Below are 17,626 nucleotides of genomic sequence, written 5' to 3'. Positions count from 1 at the left end.
AACATGGCCAGTTCAAGTGACGACGTTTACTTTATGGAAGTATGTGACTACGGCAATTTCTTCCCAAAGAATGCCCTTCTTATGCTTCTTGCGGAACTTCTCCATCTTGACGTCCCAAAGGAGAGATCGTTTGAAAACTTCTATCTGCGACTTGTTGAAAGCAGCGCGAAACATTTGTCAACCAGGGAGAGGACGGATGTCATCTGCTACTCAGTCGGAGAGAGATGTTCAGTGGAGACATTTTCTCGCAGCGTGCGCGTCAACTTCTCGACTCCGCCTCCGTCATCACGTGTCAAATGACGTCACTGGTCGTTCTGCCGCTTGTGCCGCTAGTGAATTTTTCCAACTCTGGTGATATTCACAAGGGCATCTAGTCGCCGCCGTAGAAATTTGTTTTGGCCTCGCGCGGCAGCTGCCGCTCCGCTCTTGGAGAAAATCGCTCACATGTGAAACAGGCTTAAATAGTCTCGATCCGTGCAGTGAAGGCAAACGAGCGCATTGAGGCATGTTAGACACGAGCGCTATCTGGCAGTTATCTTCGAAAATGAAGGAAGGCGTGCGCATCCGTCTTGGAGGAGGACAAGGTGTAGAATGCAAAGCGACGGGCAGGTGCATCCACCTTGTTGTCTTAGCAAAGCGTTGGAAACACTTGCCTTTTTAAGCATCGCATTGCATGGTCAGCGCAGCATGATAAACGCTACGGTCCTTAGAATTACTTAAGTATGCCTTCTCTAGTATAAATACACACATACAAAATATGAATGTGTGGGGTCTAACGTCCCAAAAGCACCACTTATATATGAGAGACGCCGTAGTGGAGGGCTCCGGAAATTTCTACCACCTGGCGTTCTTTAACGTGCTCCCAAATCTGAGCGAACGGGCCTACATTTCCGCATCCACCGGAAATACCACACAAAATATTGACGTGTTGCTGTGCCATGGTGCCTCAGATATGCGATATTTGCTTTTTAATTTAGAATTGCACAAGAATGAACGCTGAAACTTGAGCAATATTGGTGGGCGCTGTGGAAGGGGCTGGCCGTTTGAGATATCATCTAGTGCCGTTTGGGGTATAGTTATGGCGGACAAAAAGACAAATGTACAGACAGACTGACAAGCGTTTTTGCGTCGAAGTACCCTAAGAAAGACTATCGTCGTTCAAAAACAAAAATGTCCCTGGGCTATGTCCTGGTCGCCGCCAGCTTATGACCAGCTAGCCACGTGGCCCTACAGAGGCTAGCACTCTGTCAGGTCGATCAATGAGGTCAGCGCTACGTCGGTGGCCATAGCATCGGCCAACGCGAGGCCAGTGTCAATCAATCCCCATACATGCGCAGATCTTGGCAGCCGACCTATGCGCAGCGTCAGCTAAGTTGGTCTGTGATCTTGGGCCGACGTTGTGCCGAGCACTTTTGTACTATTGCGTATGCCGATGAAATCTGCGTCTGGGCGTCTGCCGTTGCACGACTGCTTTTGTGCCGTGGCGCAAACGGCAGCTGCGTTAACATCCTATATGTCTGCATGTGTGCTCTTCAACAAGTTGGGAAAAGAAGAGGACGCTTCGCGTCGGAAACGTTTTAGAGGCTGTAGCACTGTTTGACCCGACCACTGTCACCTATGGTAAGTTATTCTTTTTCAATTAAGAAATAATTTGCGGTGACCGTGCGCAGATTCCATTGTGTCACCTTCTCTGACCTACATACAGGTATCATGCCACGGTTCCTCTTGTGGGGAACGAGGGGGGTGCACATTGCAACTATACTTCGTCGTGCTAGAAAAAGGGGCAATGCAGGAGGAAGAAACAAGAAACATCAAGAAACACAGCTACGCACCAACTAGCTTGACAGGATATGTTACTGAGAAAGAATTCAGTTGCCCTTCTTAGCATCTACCTTTGAATGCATTTATAGTATACTACAGTACCGATATAATAATTCCAGGAGGCAGAGCGTATTTCAATAGGCGCACGCTCGCAAACTGACAAAGTTTGCCCGCTTCTGTCGGAAATTCCAGTTGCGGGAATATGCCACGTGGGTATAATGTGCACGCTATTTGCATTTACAGATGACACGATTAGTGACACCCTGAGCGAATCGCTGTACGTCGTTCACACGATTGCACCTGCATCGATTATGCGTCTCGCTACAGGGATGATGCGCATCGGTGATGCAAGAAGCGAGTTCTCCCGCAAACACGTACAAGCTGTTATGACCGGCGTCAGCAGGCGCCATGCTGTCGCTGAGAAGCGTAGCCGGGCCGCGTTCCCACGCCTGGAACTCCAGTATTCTCGGAACCAGCGTCCAGAGATGACGGGGGAGCGGCACTCTTTTAATCCCCAAACAAGTAGCCGACTCGCCGAATGTCTATGCTCGCCAGCTATTGTCCCTGCTAGCCGGCGGATGAGACGTCCTGTCGCCACGAAGCTGTAAGCCGTTCCGGAGGGGACAACAAAGAGCGTATTCCTTTGAAGAAACGGTGACCGCCGCCACAAAGTGCCCGGCTAATTGAGCGGACCGTTTGGCGGACCGTTTGATGTCTGCTGTCCGAAGCTTGGGACCCCTCGACCAGTGACACACACGACGAGCAAGAGCCCCTCTGGCGCCACCTTTAAGTGCAGTGATCTTGACTCGAAATTGGCTGTTCACGTGCGCCGTGCCTGCTCGTACCCCTCACCTGTTGTGTGTGTGTGATTGGTGTTTCCCTGAAGAAGGAGGAGCCCGACAGGGCTTATAACGGCGCCGCAGAGTGCAGGACGTCGCTCTGGACCAAAAAGGTTTAACCACCACGCTCGTGGTTTGTGAACTCTTAACCTCATGCTGTAAATATTTGTAAATAGTGCCATAAACCTTGTTTGTTTTTCGTATCCCCATCTTGTAAGCGGTCGTTTCCTCAACCCGAAGCTACACCACGCTACCACAGCACCCCGGGATTCACAACAACTGGTCGTCAGCGGTGGGATACGACGCAGCACCCCGAGTCACGACAACTGGTTGGCAGCGGAGGGATTCGAAGCTACAAGTGACAACAACAGTCGGCCCAAGAGAAGCAGTTGGCTCGAGACATGGATCACGTATGGGTGAGTGCTTGGCTTTTCCTTTGAGTGAACCAGGTTCTAAAAGAGGGTAAATTTTAGAACTGGTAGTTAACTTTGCCGAAAGACTCAGTTTCGCCGTTTCGGAAAGTTGTTTTGGAAGTAGCGAGCACTCAGTACGATCATGGACTTACGGGAGCTGCAGATGTCAGACTTGTTGCTGTTGTGTGAGGAATTGGGGATCGATACAAAGGGTTTGGCACGAAAACCCATAATCATTCAAGCGATTAATGATTTGGGGGCTGATGATGAGGAACTAAGTGAAGAATGGGACCTCATCATCGAAAGAAAACTAAGAGCGGCTCAGATGGAAGGAAAGAGTGAAGACGAAAGAGAAAGCCTCAAGCTAAAGTTTTTCAAACAAGACTATGAGTTGAGTATGAGGTTGGGACGCCAGCAAGGAGTACTCGAAAATGAGGCAGAGTTCGAGATGTCTAGGTACATGCAGCCATATGAGGTATCATGGGATATGGGCCTGTATCTTAGACTCTTTGAACGAAAGTGTAGTCAACTTAAGTGTGAGCGAGACACCTGGTCTCAGAGGCTACGCACGGTTCTGCCCTGCGAGGCAGCGGATGTTGTTGCGCGACTCAGTGAGCAGCACGCGAACAACTACGAAGTTGTGAAAGCAGAGCTAATCAGAAGATTTGGAACTTCTATTAGCAAAAAGAAAGAAAGACTCGCACCGGAGTCTGAAAGCGAGGCGCGTCGCAAAGCGCTGGAAGTTGAGGCGCCTGGTAAAGCGCTTGAAACAGATATCGCGCCAGAGAAAGGCCCGCGTATTCTCGAATGCATCGATGTAGAGCATGCAGAGAACAAGGCCTTGGCCGGTCTCGAGGTGGGGACGATGTCGAAAGACGCTCCTTGCGCGGATGAAGAGGGTGCCAGCAGCCCTAATGGGCCCAGTAAGAGGCTGGAAACCTTCTTCGTGCCTCAGGGGGACCTTTCGACATTGTCAAAATTAGGCATGGTTAGTGCAGTGGCTGATGAGAGCAAGAGCGCCACGCTTCAGCAGTGCAGCGATAATACCGAGCTGGTTTGCAAACATCGCAGAAAAAGGAAGAAGCGGAGGCGTTCGTCACTGCGCAGGCCTAGGTCGGGCCCCACTCAGTCGCAAGAAAGACGAGAGGGTAGGCCATTATTCCGTCTCAAGGAACGTCAATGGTGGCGTTCAGAGAAGCACAAGCGGCGAGCCAGGTGTAGAGGGAGGAAACGAGGTACGCCACCCCAACGCAGCGTGCGGTTCAGTTCGACAACTTCGGGAAAACGGCCTTTGCCGAAGGGTCAGAGTCCAAAGGGCAGAGTGGCTAAATACCGCGTAGGGGAGAACACAAAAGAAAAATGGCACAGGCTTCCCCCCTGCTTCTGGCAACCCTTTCACATTACCGAAGAAAGCCAGCCGAAGTGCAGAATGAGGCGTGACGGCAGGACACAGCCTAACGTTCGTGTGTTTTGTAGCCTCTGGCGTGCTGGAAAACAGCCGGGACCGCGACCCTATCGTGTGCGATTAAAAGCACCATGAGAAGAGGGTTCACGTTCAATATGAGTAACTTTGGCACAGGCGGATTAATTATGACTACTCAGTATTGCATTGGAGATGCAGATTTCAACTAGTTTAAATTTGGTAAGTTACGTGATGCGGTGTAAAGTTTGCAGAAAGAAAACCGCCGAACTAGAAGTGCTTTAATCACTAGTGCGAAAATTTGCGGAAGGTAAAAACAGAAAATTGTCATTTTTCTAGTTTTTTTCAAAGGTTTAGTGCGACATCGTATGCCTTCACTGCCATGGGGATGTGGCGTGAATGAGCATTTGAGGAAAATGTTTGCATAAACCGAATGATTTCATAAATTGATGAAGTTTGGCGCGACACAGTGGAGTTGTCGTTGCGCGCATTAAGAATTGAAAGTCATTTGGGCACAATTTCAGCATAAAACCTGTGCATTATTGTGAGGTGATTTTAATGAGTATCGCACCTAGGATTATTTTTGAGTTGTACACAGAGTTACAAGGTAACGTAAGGATAAGTAATTAGATCAACTTTGACGGCTAAAGCGTTTGGTTAGTGGTGCCGTGCATTTTGCAATGCTTAGAAATGAGAGTAATTGAACGCTCAGGAGAGCCCAGTGAGATTTACTCAGAGGCATTAGCAAAGGCAATTTGCTTCAACCAAACGAACATACTAGAAAGAAGTGTTTGTCTCTGTTTTGTTGGTTTTCTTTGAAGACAATTGATCAAGGATCATATGAGCGAAACGGTAAGCTTTTTCTAATTCTGAGCAAACTAAGAGTATTTTGGCCACAGTGTAGGCCAAAGATTCAGAAAAGCTAGAGAGCTTTATGTCTCAGTGGTAGACAATTATGGGCGGCCGTAAACAAAGACGGACGTTCGGACAAAATTAGCGCTCACTGAATCCGAGTTCCTGACTGATGCTCTCAGCGGGACAGAACCGATGAAAGTAGTCAGTGATTAAAAGAAGGAGGCAGCCTTAAGTGAAGAGGCAATACTGATCGTCATCCGGTTTTGGAAAGCTTCTGTTGACTACCGAGAATTAATGGTTCGGTGTTATGTGAGAGATCGAGGCCTAGGTGCCGTTTTATGTCAGGACGACAGTGGTAACAAGCAAAGCTGCACTTTACTTGAGCCAGAAATTGGGCTACAGGAGATAACGTACTGCGCTTCAGGAAAGGAGTGCGCTTGCCTTGTGTAGGGCATTGCATGATCAAGGGCAGTGTTATTTCAAAGGGGCTAAATTTAAAGTAGGAACAGACCATTTTTCCCCTTACTTGGCTGCAAACCGTGACATCAAAGAACAGTCGCCTTGTGAGGCGGAGCTTGATTCTTAAAGAAAAAAAGGAATATCATTTTGACATTAGGTAAAAAAAAGGGCAAATTGAATGGAAACGCTGACCCGCTCAGCCGCTCTTTCTAAGCCATTCTGGGGTGCTCTTTATGTAACAAAATTGATATTTTAGTTTTTTCGTGCATCGTGTGCAAATTTTTAAGGTAGCACGTTTGATTTCTCAGCACAAGTGAATCCTGAGAGTTCTGAGTGTGAGCTTTTGTTAAAGCTAGTAATTAAAATTGGTTTGCTATCCCTCTTTTGGCTTGGTTTGTTCGAGGGGGGGCCGAGTGCTTGCTTGTGCATGTGGTCGAGTTGCAGAAACGGTGTCGAAGATTCGGCATTTACTCAGACCATGCCACAAGCGAAGGCGAGTTCTTGGGATTCGACTACAGACCCTTTCGTCGTCCCTGCGAGCAGCAGTGTTGACCGCTGCCCTCCGTGACTCATCTGGCGAGGGGGAAGCTGTTATGACCGGCGTCAGCAGGCGCCATGCTGTCGCTGAGAAGCGTAGCCGGGCCGCGTTCCCACGCCTGGAACTCCAGTATTCTCGGAACCAGCGTCCAGAGATGACGGGGGAGCGGCACTCTTTTAATCCCCAAACAAGTAGCCGACTCGCCGAATGTCTATGCTCGCCAGCTATTGTCCCTGCTAGCCGGCGGATGAGACGTCCTGTCGCCACGAAGCTGTAAGCCGTTCCGGAGGGGACAACAAAGAGCGTATTCCTTTGAAGAAACGGTGACCGCCGCCACAAAGTGCCCGGCTAATTGAGCGGACCGTTTGGCGGACCGTTTGATGTCTGCTGTCCGAAGCTTGGGACCCCTCGACCAGTGACACACACGACGAGCAAGAGCCCCTCTGGCGCCACCTTTAAGTGCAGTGATCTTGACTCGAAATTGGCTGTTCACGTGCGCCGTGCCTGCTCGTACCCCTCACCTGTTGTGTGTGTGTGATTGGTGTTTCCCTGAAGAAGGAGGAGCCCGACAGGGCTTATAACGGCGCCGCAGAGTGCAGGACGTCGCTCTGGACCAAAAAGGTTTAACCACCACGCTCGTGGTTTGTGAACTCTTAACCTCATGCTGTAAATATTTGTAAATAGTGCCATAAACCTTGTTTGTTTTTCGTATCCCCATCTTGTAAGCGGTCGTTTCCTCAACCCGAAGCTACACCACGCTACCACAGCACCCCGGGATTCACAACAACTGGTCGTCAGCGGTGGGATACGACTCAGCACCCCGGGGCCACGACAAAGCATATCGATTCGCTTTTCGCTGGGTGCTGTTTCCATGCAAATGGGTTGTGTCCTTTGTGCACGCTCTGTTTACCGCAACATGTTGATGTGTCTGCTTCCTACGTACGCGCGTCGCCAAGCAACTTGGTGAGGGGCATTGTCTAATAAAAACTGTAAAGCAAACGGGCTTCGCACTTTTCGCCATGAAAGAACATTGCTAACACGTACACAGTTGATTGTTTGTGTTTTGTTAGAAGAAACAGCCACAGTGAACAGCTTATCGCAAACGATCATTATACAGGCCTGTTGCTTTAGATTCTACCAGTGTGGCTCTAATTCCTAAGAAATAAACTCCCAAATTTATGTGTTTCATAGCTGGAACCCATAAGGCTCAATGGAACATAAGCATGGCGCGCTTCAAATGTTCCACTGGGATCAGCCATGTAGGTCGTTTCACGTGCAAGGAATTTGTCAAATAGCGTGAGCACTTGTCTGTCTGACTACTATACATGATGCCTCATATGCATCTGTAGTAGCTGCGATTTCGAGTACGTCACTATTTTGCAATTTTCAAGTGCATTTTTCTAAATTATGGTCCCACGGAAATATAAGGACGCTGAAAGCCACTTGCAGGCGCCGTGGCGAGCACGTGGTATGAATTCGTCATGCTGTAATCGCTGCTGCTGTGACCATAGAGTTTCTTAATATACACTAGAGGGAACTCTAGCGCTAGTGTCTATGAGAGCTGCAACACATGGTGCTTCAGCGAGCATGGGAATGATGGGTAGTACACACATTTGTCTAATGTTTGTACTTCTGGCCTGCTTCTGGCTCCGTGTGCGTTCGTGTGGCTTGGAGCTGTTTTTTTTCACGAAAACATAAATTAGCAAATGTTCACCGTTTGCGCTTCACAACCTTATTCTTTTAGGCTTACCATTTCGAATCGGGTCACGAAGTTCAAAAGGGTTCGTTCTTTCTTTCTTTCAAAACAAAACCATAACCAGCAATAAACGAAGCCGCAAGTATGATTCGCCGCCCGCAAATATGAAGGCTAGGCTATTGTGTGTACTACCCATCATTCCCATGGTCGCTGAACGATCGCAGCGCCAGAGTGCCCTCTAGTTAATTTTGGGAAACTCTATGGCTGTGACCTGCAATAATGAGATACGGCGGTATACATTCACGCAGCCTTCGGTAGCATGAATGAAACAGATGCTTCACTCTGATCATATTGATCGGTGGTGCGTAGCGAGAAGTTGGCTTTAGAATCGCGCTCACTGAGCGGCTAAGAAACGTAGCGGTCAAAGTTTTTGCGACGTGATTTTTTATACATATATATATTTTGCACCAGACGTGTTTCGTGCGTCCTTTTTCTAGTAAGGTCTTGCACTCAAAGTCAACTCCGGTGATTCCTCGAGGTCAATGGATCTAAATGAAATTATCTGGGTACGGTCCTTTGCACATTTCCGTCATTTATACCAAATTATATGCTTGCGATATGCGCTGAATATTTGCGAATTAATTTTAAAGACTGCCTCGAAACGCTCACTTGGCTTGCAAGAATAGTTGGCAGCATTGTCTCTCTGACGTTATGTTTGACATGCCGACGGAAGGGACGCTGCCCATGGAATTGCTAGCTTTGGCCACTACAAAGTTTACTGTGAGTTTACTGTGTGTTTACAACGCGACGGTAGCGGTGTTTGGCACGGAAAAGCTTCCTTCTTTCCTCTGTGGTGTTTATCCGGCTCGGCTCGGCGCGCTCGCCTCTGATCCCAAAGCCTGCTGGTCTCGCCTTCCACACTTTTCATATTCCGCGCTGGCGGGACAAGTATACGATAACCAGTTCTTGCCAAATAGTACATCATATGTAGACAGTGCACTCGGTTAGGTTTCGGTTTCCGTATTGCACGTATTTGCCTATTACAAATTATTTTCATATTTGCTGAGCATTTCAGCTGTCGGGCTCGTGACAAAAGTGCCTCAGGAGCATAAGAGCACCATTACCCTGACATGGTCGAAAAATCACCGGAGTTGGCCTTTAACCGCCGGGTGTGTTCCGATCGTCAACGTAACGCTGATGTGGCCTTAATGGCGATATGGAAAAAAAAAGTACGACAGACACAAATGAAGGCACAAATTGGTCTGCAAGCAATTTCTTTAGTATAATGTAACTTTATTAGGTGCTTCACGCACACGTGCCTGTATATAGCTCCTTGCTCTAGGGGATGATGAGTGTGCTTGTATAAATGGGCAACAACAACAATTGATGAACCATGAATTCTGGCGTCAAGCTACAAGCAGTGACGGCGATGTGAAGCGTAGCTGAAAGTTTTCAACAAAACAAGTTACAAAACGTGGTTGGTAAAGTAAAAACGAAACAAGAACGAAAGGTAACTCCTACGTTTATACAGAAAAAACTCGCAAATGTTTGTGTGCGAGTGTGTATGGTCTTGCGGGCTCAAAGATGCCTGCAATGAATATACTTTCTTTTTAAACATGGATGTAGTACATATCGAAATGAATCTAGAACATCTGAAAAGCGATATGAAATGTAAACGAAAACAAAGAATCCCCATTAAGTACATCAGATCATTTTAGATTACACGGGGAGCAGGATAGCAGTCGGAGAAGCTGTCCAATAAATTTAAGTATACTTATGAGGCGCTTTAACTTTGTACTGAACTTTGAACACTCAGCGAAAATGCTAAGTCTCACACTTTTGTTATAATGTAGGGACGCGTTACGCAGCAGGTAATTAGTGCTGATAAAGCGTCGCAGCACTTTATCAGAAATGTTGTGCCTTGACTGCTGCCCTGACCGAAGTCGACAGAACAAGTATTTTGATCGTACTCTAGGTATGTTTCCATCACTGGCACTCGAAGTTTTTGCATTTGAGTGCATTTGTTCAGGTCCTCCTTGTAGAGCATTAATAACGCTCATCTCACTTTAGGTTTTATTTTTTCTTCCTAATATTTCAAAAAAACTTGAACGAGAACTGATACACACTAGCACACGGAATGCCCATTAGAAACAAAATATGAAACAACTCTTGCGTAAAGTCAAACGGCGGCAATAATAACGTCCATTGTGCTAAATAGGTTTGTGTACGTTGTAACACATTTGTCAATGAACCCGAGCTTCCCCCGCTCGACCAACGCACATACAGGTGAGCCAAATTCGGTTCTGGCCCGTTTCAGAAACGTTTAAATTGCGAGATGTAGACGGTACGAAAACAGGGAAACACATACACACACACACACAAACACACACACAAAGTGCAGAGTGTGTGTATGTGTTCCTGTTTTCATTCTGTCTTGGTCACGCAGTTTAAACCTTTTTGAAACCGTGAACCGGCTAGCCCAATACTCCCAGGTAGGTGGTGAAGCTCCTGTTCATGGCAAGGCCACGAAAAGCTTTGAAGGTCGCACGAGAGCATTTCTGATGGTATACGTATAAAAGAAGCGCACTGCCTTGTGCGGACGAATATAAATACCGGGGTCCTTGTCCGCTACGCCTGTGATAGTTTCGGGCAGTGCCCCGCTATACATTCGAAATTTAACAAAACCGTTGTACATGATTTTAAAGCAACGGCTTCACACCGAAAACGAAGAACGTCAGTGCATTCAAGAGTTCTCCCTGTCTAGATGCTCACATTACTAAATGCAGTTCAAGTACTTTTTTTCCGACAACACCGCAATCTTCGTTAGCATTATAAATCGGCTGCTCGTTTTTCGATGTCTCCACAGCTCGACACTTTGGCGTTTCACTCACGACAAGCATTCATCCGAGTGAGGCAGCAGCGGTTGCAGTGGCTGTTTACGTGCAACGCAGCCGCTAATCTAGGCTCGATTGTCCACACGCAAACAAGAAAGAAAAAAAGAACCGCAGAATGCAGCACCACTCGCGTTAGCAGCGTTCACGAGAATTGCACAGCGTGGCTCTGGCCGTCATGTCAGTCCATCGGTCGATCACGGGGCCTACGATGCGCGTATCACAGTGAACGGCCCCGGTACGTGCTCACGTGTATGCGCTGGCGCTTGCGTCGTTGTTGAGGCGCTGGTTTTCTGTGACCGCGGAGCCTCCTTACTTCCTCTTCATCAGCAATTTCTCTATGCCGAGTATGGGTGCCTCAAAAACTAGGCTTAAGACTAGGGAAGCCAGATACGTGAGGACGATGTTTCCTATGGCAAAGTAGATCTGCAAAGTCAGAAGGGAAAGCGATTGGTGTTCACACCCCACAGGCAGTGCACCGATTCTCCAATAAAACCCGTTAAGAATTAGAGCTTGGTGAAAAGATGAGCTCGACCTTTCAGATGAACACATGAAGCCCATATTTTTGTATCTTCTTTTATTTTTTTAAGTGTTAGCACACAGGACCACGAATAAGGTCATTAATAATTGGCCTTCATTACAGCAACGACCAGGGAAAACAAGCCAAAAAGTCACAGTTTCACCGCAAGAGCAAAGCAATGAATGCAACAGCAACAACTTGGAATGTCACGCTGAGAATGGCAAGCAGATCGGAACGTGCAGCGCGCTGCTCACGCACAAATGACGCGTGAAAACAACACACACAGGCGAGAGCGAACTAGCAACGTTTACTGCTGGACACGTAACGCGCTGTTTAAAGAAAAACTATGCACAAAACTTAATCACAGGTACAGATGAGTGCAAACTGAACAAGTATCTACGTTGTTATACCTCGCTGTGTATGGAAAGCGTGCTCATTTCACAAATGGGGCCTGTGAAGAGACTGAAGTCACCTTTGTGGGCCCGGCAACTCACGCAATTGTTCCAGCCAAAGCCTAAGGCGCACGATTTTCCCCACCGAAAGAAAAGCGCACGCGCACAAGCATTTAACCCCCTCACCCCCCCCCCCCCCCCAATTAACGGGTCAAAGTACGCGTCAGAGAGATGTGCTTGTAGGCGCATCGCGACGAGCTGGGCGTCGCGCGCGGGCTGATTTTTTTTTTCTTTCTCGAGTGTTCATACATGTAGATATATACATAAACGGTGAACGATGGCGGCGGTGGTAGCGATGGCGAAAAAGCAACCGAGACGGTCCATATATTTCGCATCGCAATAATTATTTTCAATGGAAGCACGCCATTTCTGGAGAAGTTTGGAGGCTTTTAGGAGTGGTTTTAATCAGAAGCTGATGCGCTGTAGAAAATGATATTCCATCAAAAGATTATGTCGTTAGGAATGTTACTCGGTATTTAGAAAGTGTTCAATTTCTATAATACACTGCCGATCGACGATTGTCACTGAAGATTGATACAGTCCCAATGTTTGATGTATGTTCCAAATGCGAGGCATTTCTTAGCGAACTTCGGCGACTTTGGAATCCATCCATCCATCCATCCATCCATCCGTCCGTCCGTCCGTCCGTCCGTCCATCCATCCATCCATCCATCCATCCGTCCGTCCGTCCGTCCGTCCGTCCGTCCGTCCGTCCGTCCGTCCGTCCGTCCGTCCGTCCATCCATCCATCCATCCATCCATCCATCCATCCATCTACCTATCTATCTATCTACCTATCTATCTATCTATCTATCTATCTATCTATCTATCTATCTATCTATCTATCTATCTATCTATCTATCTATCTATCTATCTATCTATCTATCTATCTATCTATCTATCTATCTATCTATCTATCTATCTACAGCTTTTATTTCTCCTGGCCGTTTTGATAATGGGATCTTTACAAAAAGGGTATGGCATAACATCACTGCATGACAAGCAAAAGTGACGTCATAACTTAAAAATCGTCACAAGTATGTCATGATTGTCGTTATTTACATTTCATGGTCTTGCTGCTCTTGCGGCGGTTTCGTTCTCATGAAATATTGCAAAACTGGTATGGTATGACATGACTGCATGGCAAAAATGACGGGACCTAACGTAGAAATCATGACATGCATGCCATGTAAGTTATGACTGCACGCCACGCTCACGGTCCGCTCGTGGTCATGTCGCTAGCTTCACATAAGCCAAATCTGGTATTACGTGACGTGAATGAATAACGATGGTATATGACTGGTGCAAACATGATAATTTTGACATGCGTGTCCTGTGAGAGCAGGACTACATAATACACTCATGCGTTTGCAACCGTTTCATAGTCAAATAATATGGGTCATTATACCTGGAACGAAAACTGTCGGAAACCTATTGCCACAGGCATAAACGCCCACCGACGATTTAAGCGTGACTAGGTGAGGAGGGGACAAACAACCAAAACTAAAAACTCAATAGAAATTTTTCTTCAAATATTCGTAATTTTATGTATGTTAAAGTTAACTATAAACGTACTTAATGGTGTATCTCACACCTGGCTAAATGATTAATTGCCTCAATTTTTCGTCGAGTGCCATAATGGGGGCGGGGCATATACAGGCAATTTGCTATCGGAGCTCGTGCTTTGTTCGGCGTGTTCTTTGATTGAGCGCATTCTCAGGTCAATGAGACATCACTCACTTTTTGGTGATGGTTTCGTACGTACCTTCAGTAGTTTACTTATTTTCATGTGGTCTTTATGATGTGACATTTCAGAACTCAACTAGCTCACAGAATGTGTAGATAGCCGCTCCAGTCACAGCCGACTGCTTTCGCTGGCGCACGGCCAGCGCGTGCCCTCGCCTTTGGCGACGGTCAACACGACACGCTAAGCAACGAGACTCTGTACTCCAAGGCTGCCAAAGCTATGTATTCACTGCAGTAGTTTTCGACAATTGGGAAACGTGAGCTTTCGAACTATAAGAATATTGTGCTCGTGAACATTAGTCTCATGAAGTTCCTTGTGCATATTGTAACTACGTCATTTGGCTCTAAAACAACTTTGCTTCGTAAATATTTCCTTGTTTGTTTCTTTTCTCTCCCGCATGCAATTAGCGAGGCACAAGACATATTGACATTGGGTATTATTAACGGCTCGTAAAAGGTTAGCAATAAGGAAAATTTTGAATTTCGCGCCATGTAGGGCAAACGCGCGACGTAGCTTGCGGTTGTGACATCATAATTATTCATTTTTTTATTTTTGTTAGCTGTTAGTTGCCCCCTCCGCACGTAGATGGCGACAGCGCTAGCGGTCGCCAACTAGTCGATCCATGGGCTTCAATGGAACTTACGCTACCACTTTACATATACCTTGGCCATTTCACTAGCTTCACATATACCAAACTTGTAATTATGTGAAATGAATGATGAAGGTAAATGAGACGTTTAAACATGATAATCATGTTATGCGTGTCATGTAAAGCATGACTACATGCTACGGTCATAGCGCACTTGTGGCCATTTTGCTAGTATCACAAATACCAAATTTTTATTAAGTGATCCAAACGACCGACAAACGTCAATGACACGTTCAAACTTGATATTTATGACATACTTTTCAAGTAAAACATGTCAACCTGCTCCTTTCGTAGTGCACTCGGGGAGCAATTTTTTATATACCAAATTTGGTATTATGTGACGTCAATGGGTGTCGAAAGTAAATGACATGTCCCAACGTGGCAATCATAACAAGCATGTCACGTAAAACATCAGTGCATGCACGCTCATAGTGCGCTCTCGGCCGTTTCACTAGCTTCACATACACCAAATTTGGTGTTACGTGACGTGAATAGACAACACAAATGACAGACGCAACCATGATAATCATGACATAGAAGTCATATACGGCATAATTTACGTTCGCCTCGTCACTTTGTGCTCATTTTTATGTGACAATTCAACCTTCCTCATTCATGCTTCTCATATCATCGATTCCCAGTGTACGTGAGGTATGACATTTTTGTATGATGTTTTCCACTATAGGTGAATACACTTTACTTAACGACCTCGTGTGGTTATGCATACGTCATTCTGCTGTCGTAGAGAAGATAATAGCTTAGTTTTCGCGAGGCGCTGCAGCACCTCCTTTTAATTCGGCAATGGAAATTTTATTGTGATAGCAATTATATGGACCGTCTCACTGGTTTTTGCCGCCGCCGCTACCGTCATTCACACACACACACACACACACACACACACACACACACACACACACACACACACACACACACACACACACACACACACGTGTGTGTGTGTGTGTGTGTGTGTGTGTGTGTGTGTGTGTGTGTGTGTGTGTGTGTGTGTGTGTGTGTGTGTGTTTATAGTAAGGGGAAAGGTTGCCCTGCCGCGCCGGTCTAGAGGCTAAGGTACTCTGCTGGTGACCAGCACGTCGCGGGATGAAATCCCGGCTGCGGCGACTGCGTTTCCGATGGAGGCGGAAATGTTGTAGGCCCATGTGCTCAGATTTGGGTGCACGTTAAAGAACCCCAGGTGGTCGAAATTTCCGGAGCCCTCCACTACGGCGTCTCTCATAATTATATGGTAGTTTTGGGACGTTAAACCTTACATATCAATCATTCGGAGAAAGATGCGCTATCCTCCTTTTATACGGAGCGAACATCGCCTTTCCGGACGGGGCCGTCTGCGAGCGCGCTTATCTCGTGAGCGAACAAGGGGGGGGGGGGGGGGCATATAGTTGCCTCGCTATCGCGCAGCTATGAGCGCGTGGCTCGTGCTTTTACGGGCTGTGTTCCCAACACGAAAAAACGGCGCCAAAAGTGTACCTGGAGCAGCCATCCACATATAGGTGCACTCTACCGATAACAAAGTGCCACGAGCGGCGACACACGACGTATAGCCCTTAGTACCAGCATACACTGCCCACGGGAGGCGCTTTTCATCAACGTTGTCACTACGCAAGAGCCTTGTTGTGGTCATCTACTGTGGCCAGCTACTGTGACCGTGCCACAGAAAACTTGGCTACTTTAGCAACCGTATATTTGCTACAAATATTTTGCTTCTAAAATACTACAGCCTTGCTTCCTAAAGCATTAAAATATGTTGCTCTCGCATCCAGTGCTTCGCCCTTTCGGTGAAAATGTGTTTACAAAAGCTATTATATTTCTAATGGCGTTGGCTCTGTTAAGGATAGTATTAGCGAGTTCGTGCCTCTTTTTTGCCGTTTTCGCCTATGACGGATGAGAAGGATAAGAAAAACTGAAGGGCTAGCCAGTTCACCTACCAGCTGGCTACTCTGTGCTGGGAAAATGTGTAAAGTGAATATAATATGATATAAAAGAAAAGTTACACCAAGAAATGAAGAGGAAAACGGACAGAACAATAATACAATAGACGACACCGCATAAATTCTTTGAGACTAGTTGTCCGTGAAAACGCAACAACGCTCTCAAAGTTTTTCGTGCTGAGGAACGTTTCGGCCAGTGAGACCTTTTCCTGCTACATAGGGTGATTGTGGAGTCTATCACACACCTATGATTATTCTTTTTTTTTTTGCACAATGAAATGAGCGCGATTATCTCTTCTCAACTACAATTACCACATGACAGGCTACTGGTCATTCCGATGACAAACGAGTAAGCATTTGTGAAGGCAACCCCGAGCCACAGGTGATACAGGAGCATCACTTGAGTTCTCTTTACTCGCGTCGGAAGACAGAGCTGTAGATTTGTATGCAATTTGCTAAGACGTGCGTTCGTAAATTTCATCAAGTGCCACAGTGTGAGTATAAATTCACGTGCAAGTGACGAATGGCTGCCTCGTATATTATAGAACACAATTGTCTGTGAATTATTGAAATGAAACCATTTTCATAACACCATCTGACATTCCTGACGACATATTATTTTAATCGAAAATCACTTTCTACAGCACATCACCTTCTGCTTAAAACCGTATCTAAAAGCCCCTAACCTAGAAAAATGTCCAGAAACCGTGAGTGACCATTTGGCTTCGAAAGAGACAATGTAACATTAAATGAGCTAACAAGACAAGCCCAGGTGGCGCAGACTTATGCGCAAGCACAGACGTATGGGTAGTTCACATCTGCAACCATGGCTATGAGTGGCGCAGGCTAACACTCCTTGGGCAAGGTATTTGGATAAATGCAGGTAAATACATGTAGTCTCCGTGAGGATACTACACAATCCTTCGAATTGGGCTTGTATGGTTCGAATGTCAAAGGGCCTGTTGTGCAAGGGCTTCAGTTTTGTTCGCTAATAAAGGTAAATAGTAATCTGAATAACGAGTAAACATATTTTCATAAACAAAACGAGTGACCGTATGCTGGCGAAAAGCACTTGATTCAATGCCATTTCAAGAATTTCAGGTGCAGTGTCTACGCTGTTTAAAGAGATTATTGATATGTGGGGCTTAACGTTCCGAAACCACCATATTATTATGAGAGACGCCGCAGTGGAGGACTCCAGAAATTTCGACCACCTGGGGTTCTTCAACGTGCACCCAAATCTGAGCCTACAATGTTTTCACCTCCGCTGAAAGTGCAGTGGCCGCAGTCGTGATTCGACCCCACGACCTGCGGGTCAGAAGCCGAGTACCTTAGCCACTAGACCACCGCGGTGGGGCACTGCTTAAAAAGATGTGGC

At 46.6% G+C, this 17,626-nt stretch overlaps 1 protein-coding gene across 2 annotated transcripts in view; it reads right to left on the bottom strand.

Annotated features, from left to right (window-relative positions):
* Positions 1-10,822: 10,822 nt before the first annotated feature.
* The window catches only part of LOC119160966 (nose resistant to fluoxetine protein 6), a 91,871-nt gene continuing 85,067 nt past the window's right edge, over positions 10,823-17,626 (bottom strand). For both annotated transcript variants that reach the window (XM_075880250.1, XM_037413257.2), the window contains one exon: positions 10,823-11,358. In XM_075880250.1, the coding sequence (XP_075736365.1) occupies positions 11,245-11,358 (114 nt within the window). In that variant the 3' untranslated portion in view covers positions 10,823-11,244. The remainder of the gene's footprint in view (positions 11,359-17,626) is intronic.

This window comes from Rhipicephalus microplus, chromosome X (genome assembly GCF_043290135.1).
Source record: "Rhipicephalus microplus isolate Deutch F79 chromosome X, USDA_Rmic, whole genome shotgun sequence".
Lineage (NCBI taxonomy): Eukaryota > Metazoa > Arthropoda > Arachnida > Ixodida > Ixodidae > Rhipicephalus > Rhipicephalus microplus.
The sequence above is the reverse complement of the archived record's forward strand: the minus strand, read 5'-3'. Positions and strand labels throughout refer to the sequence as shown.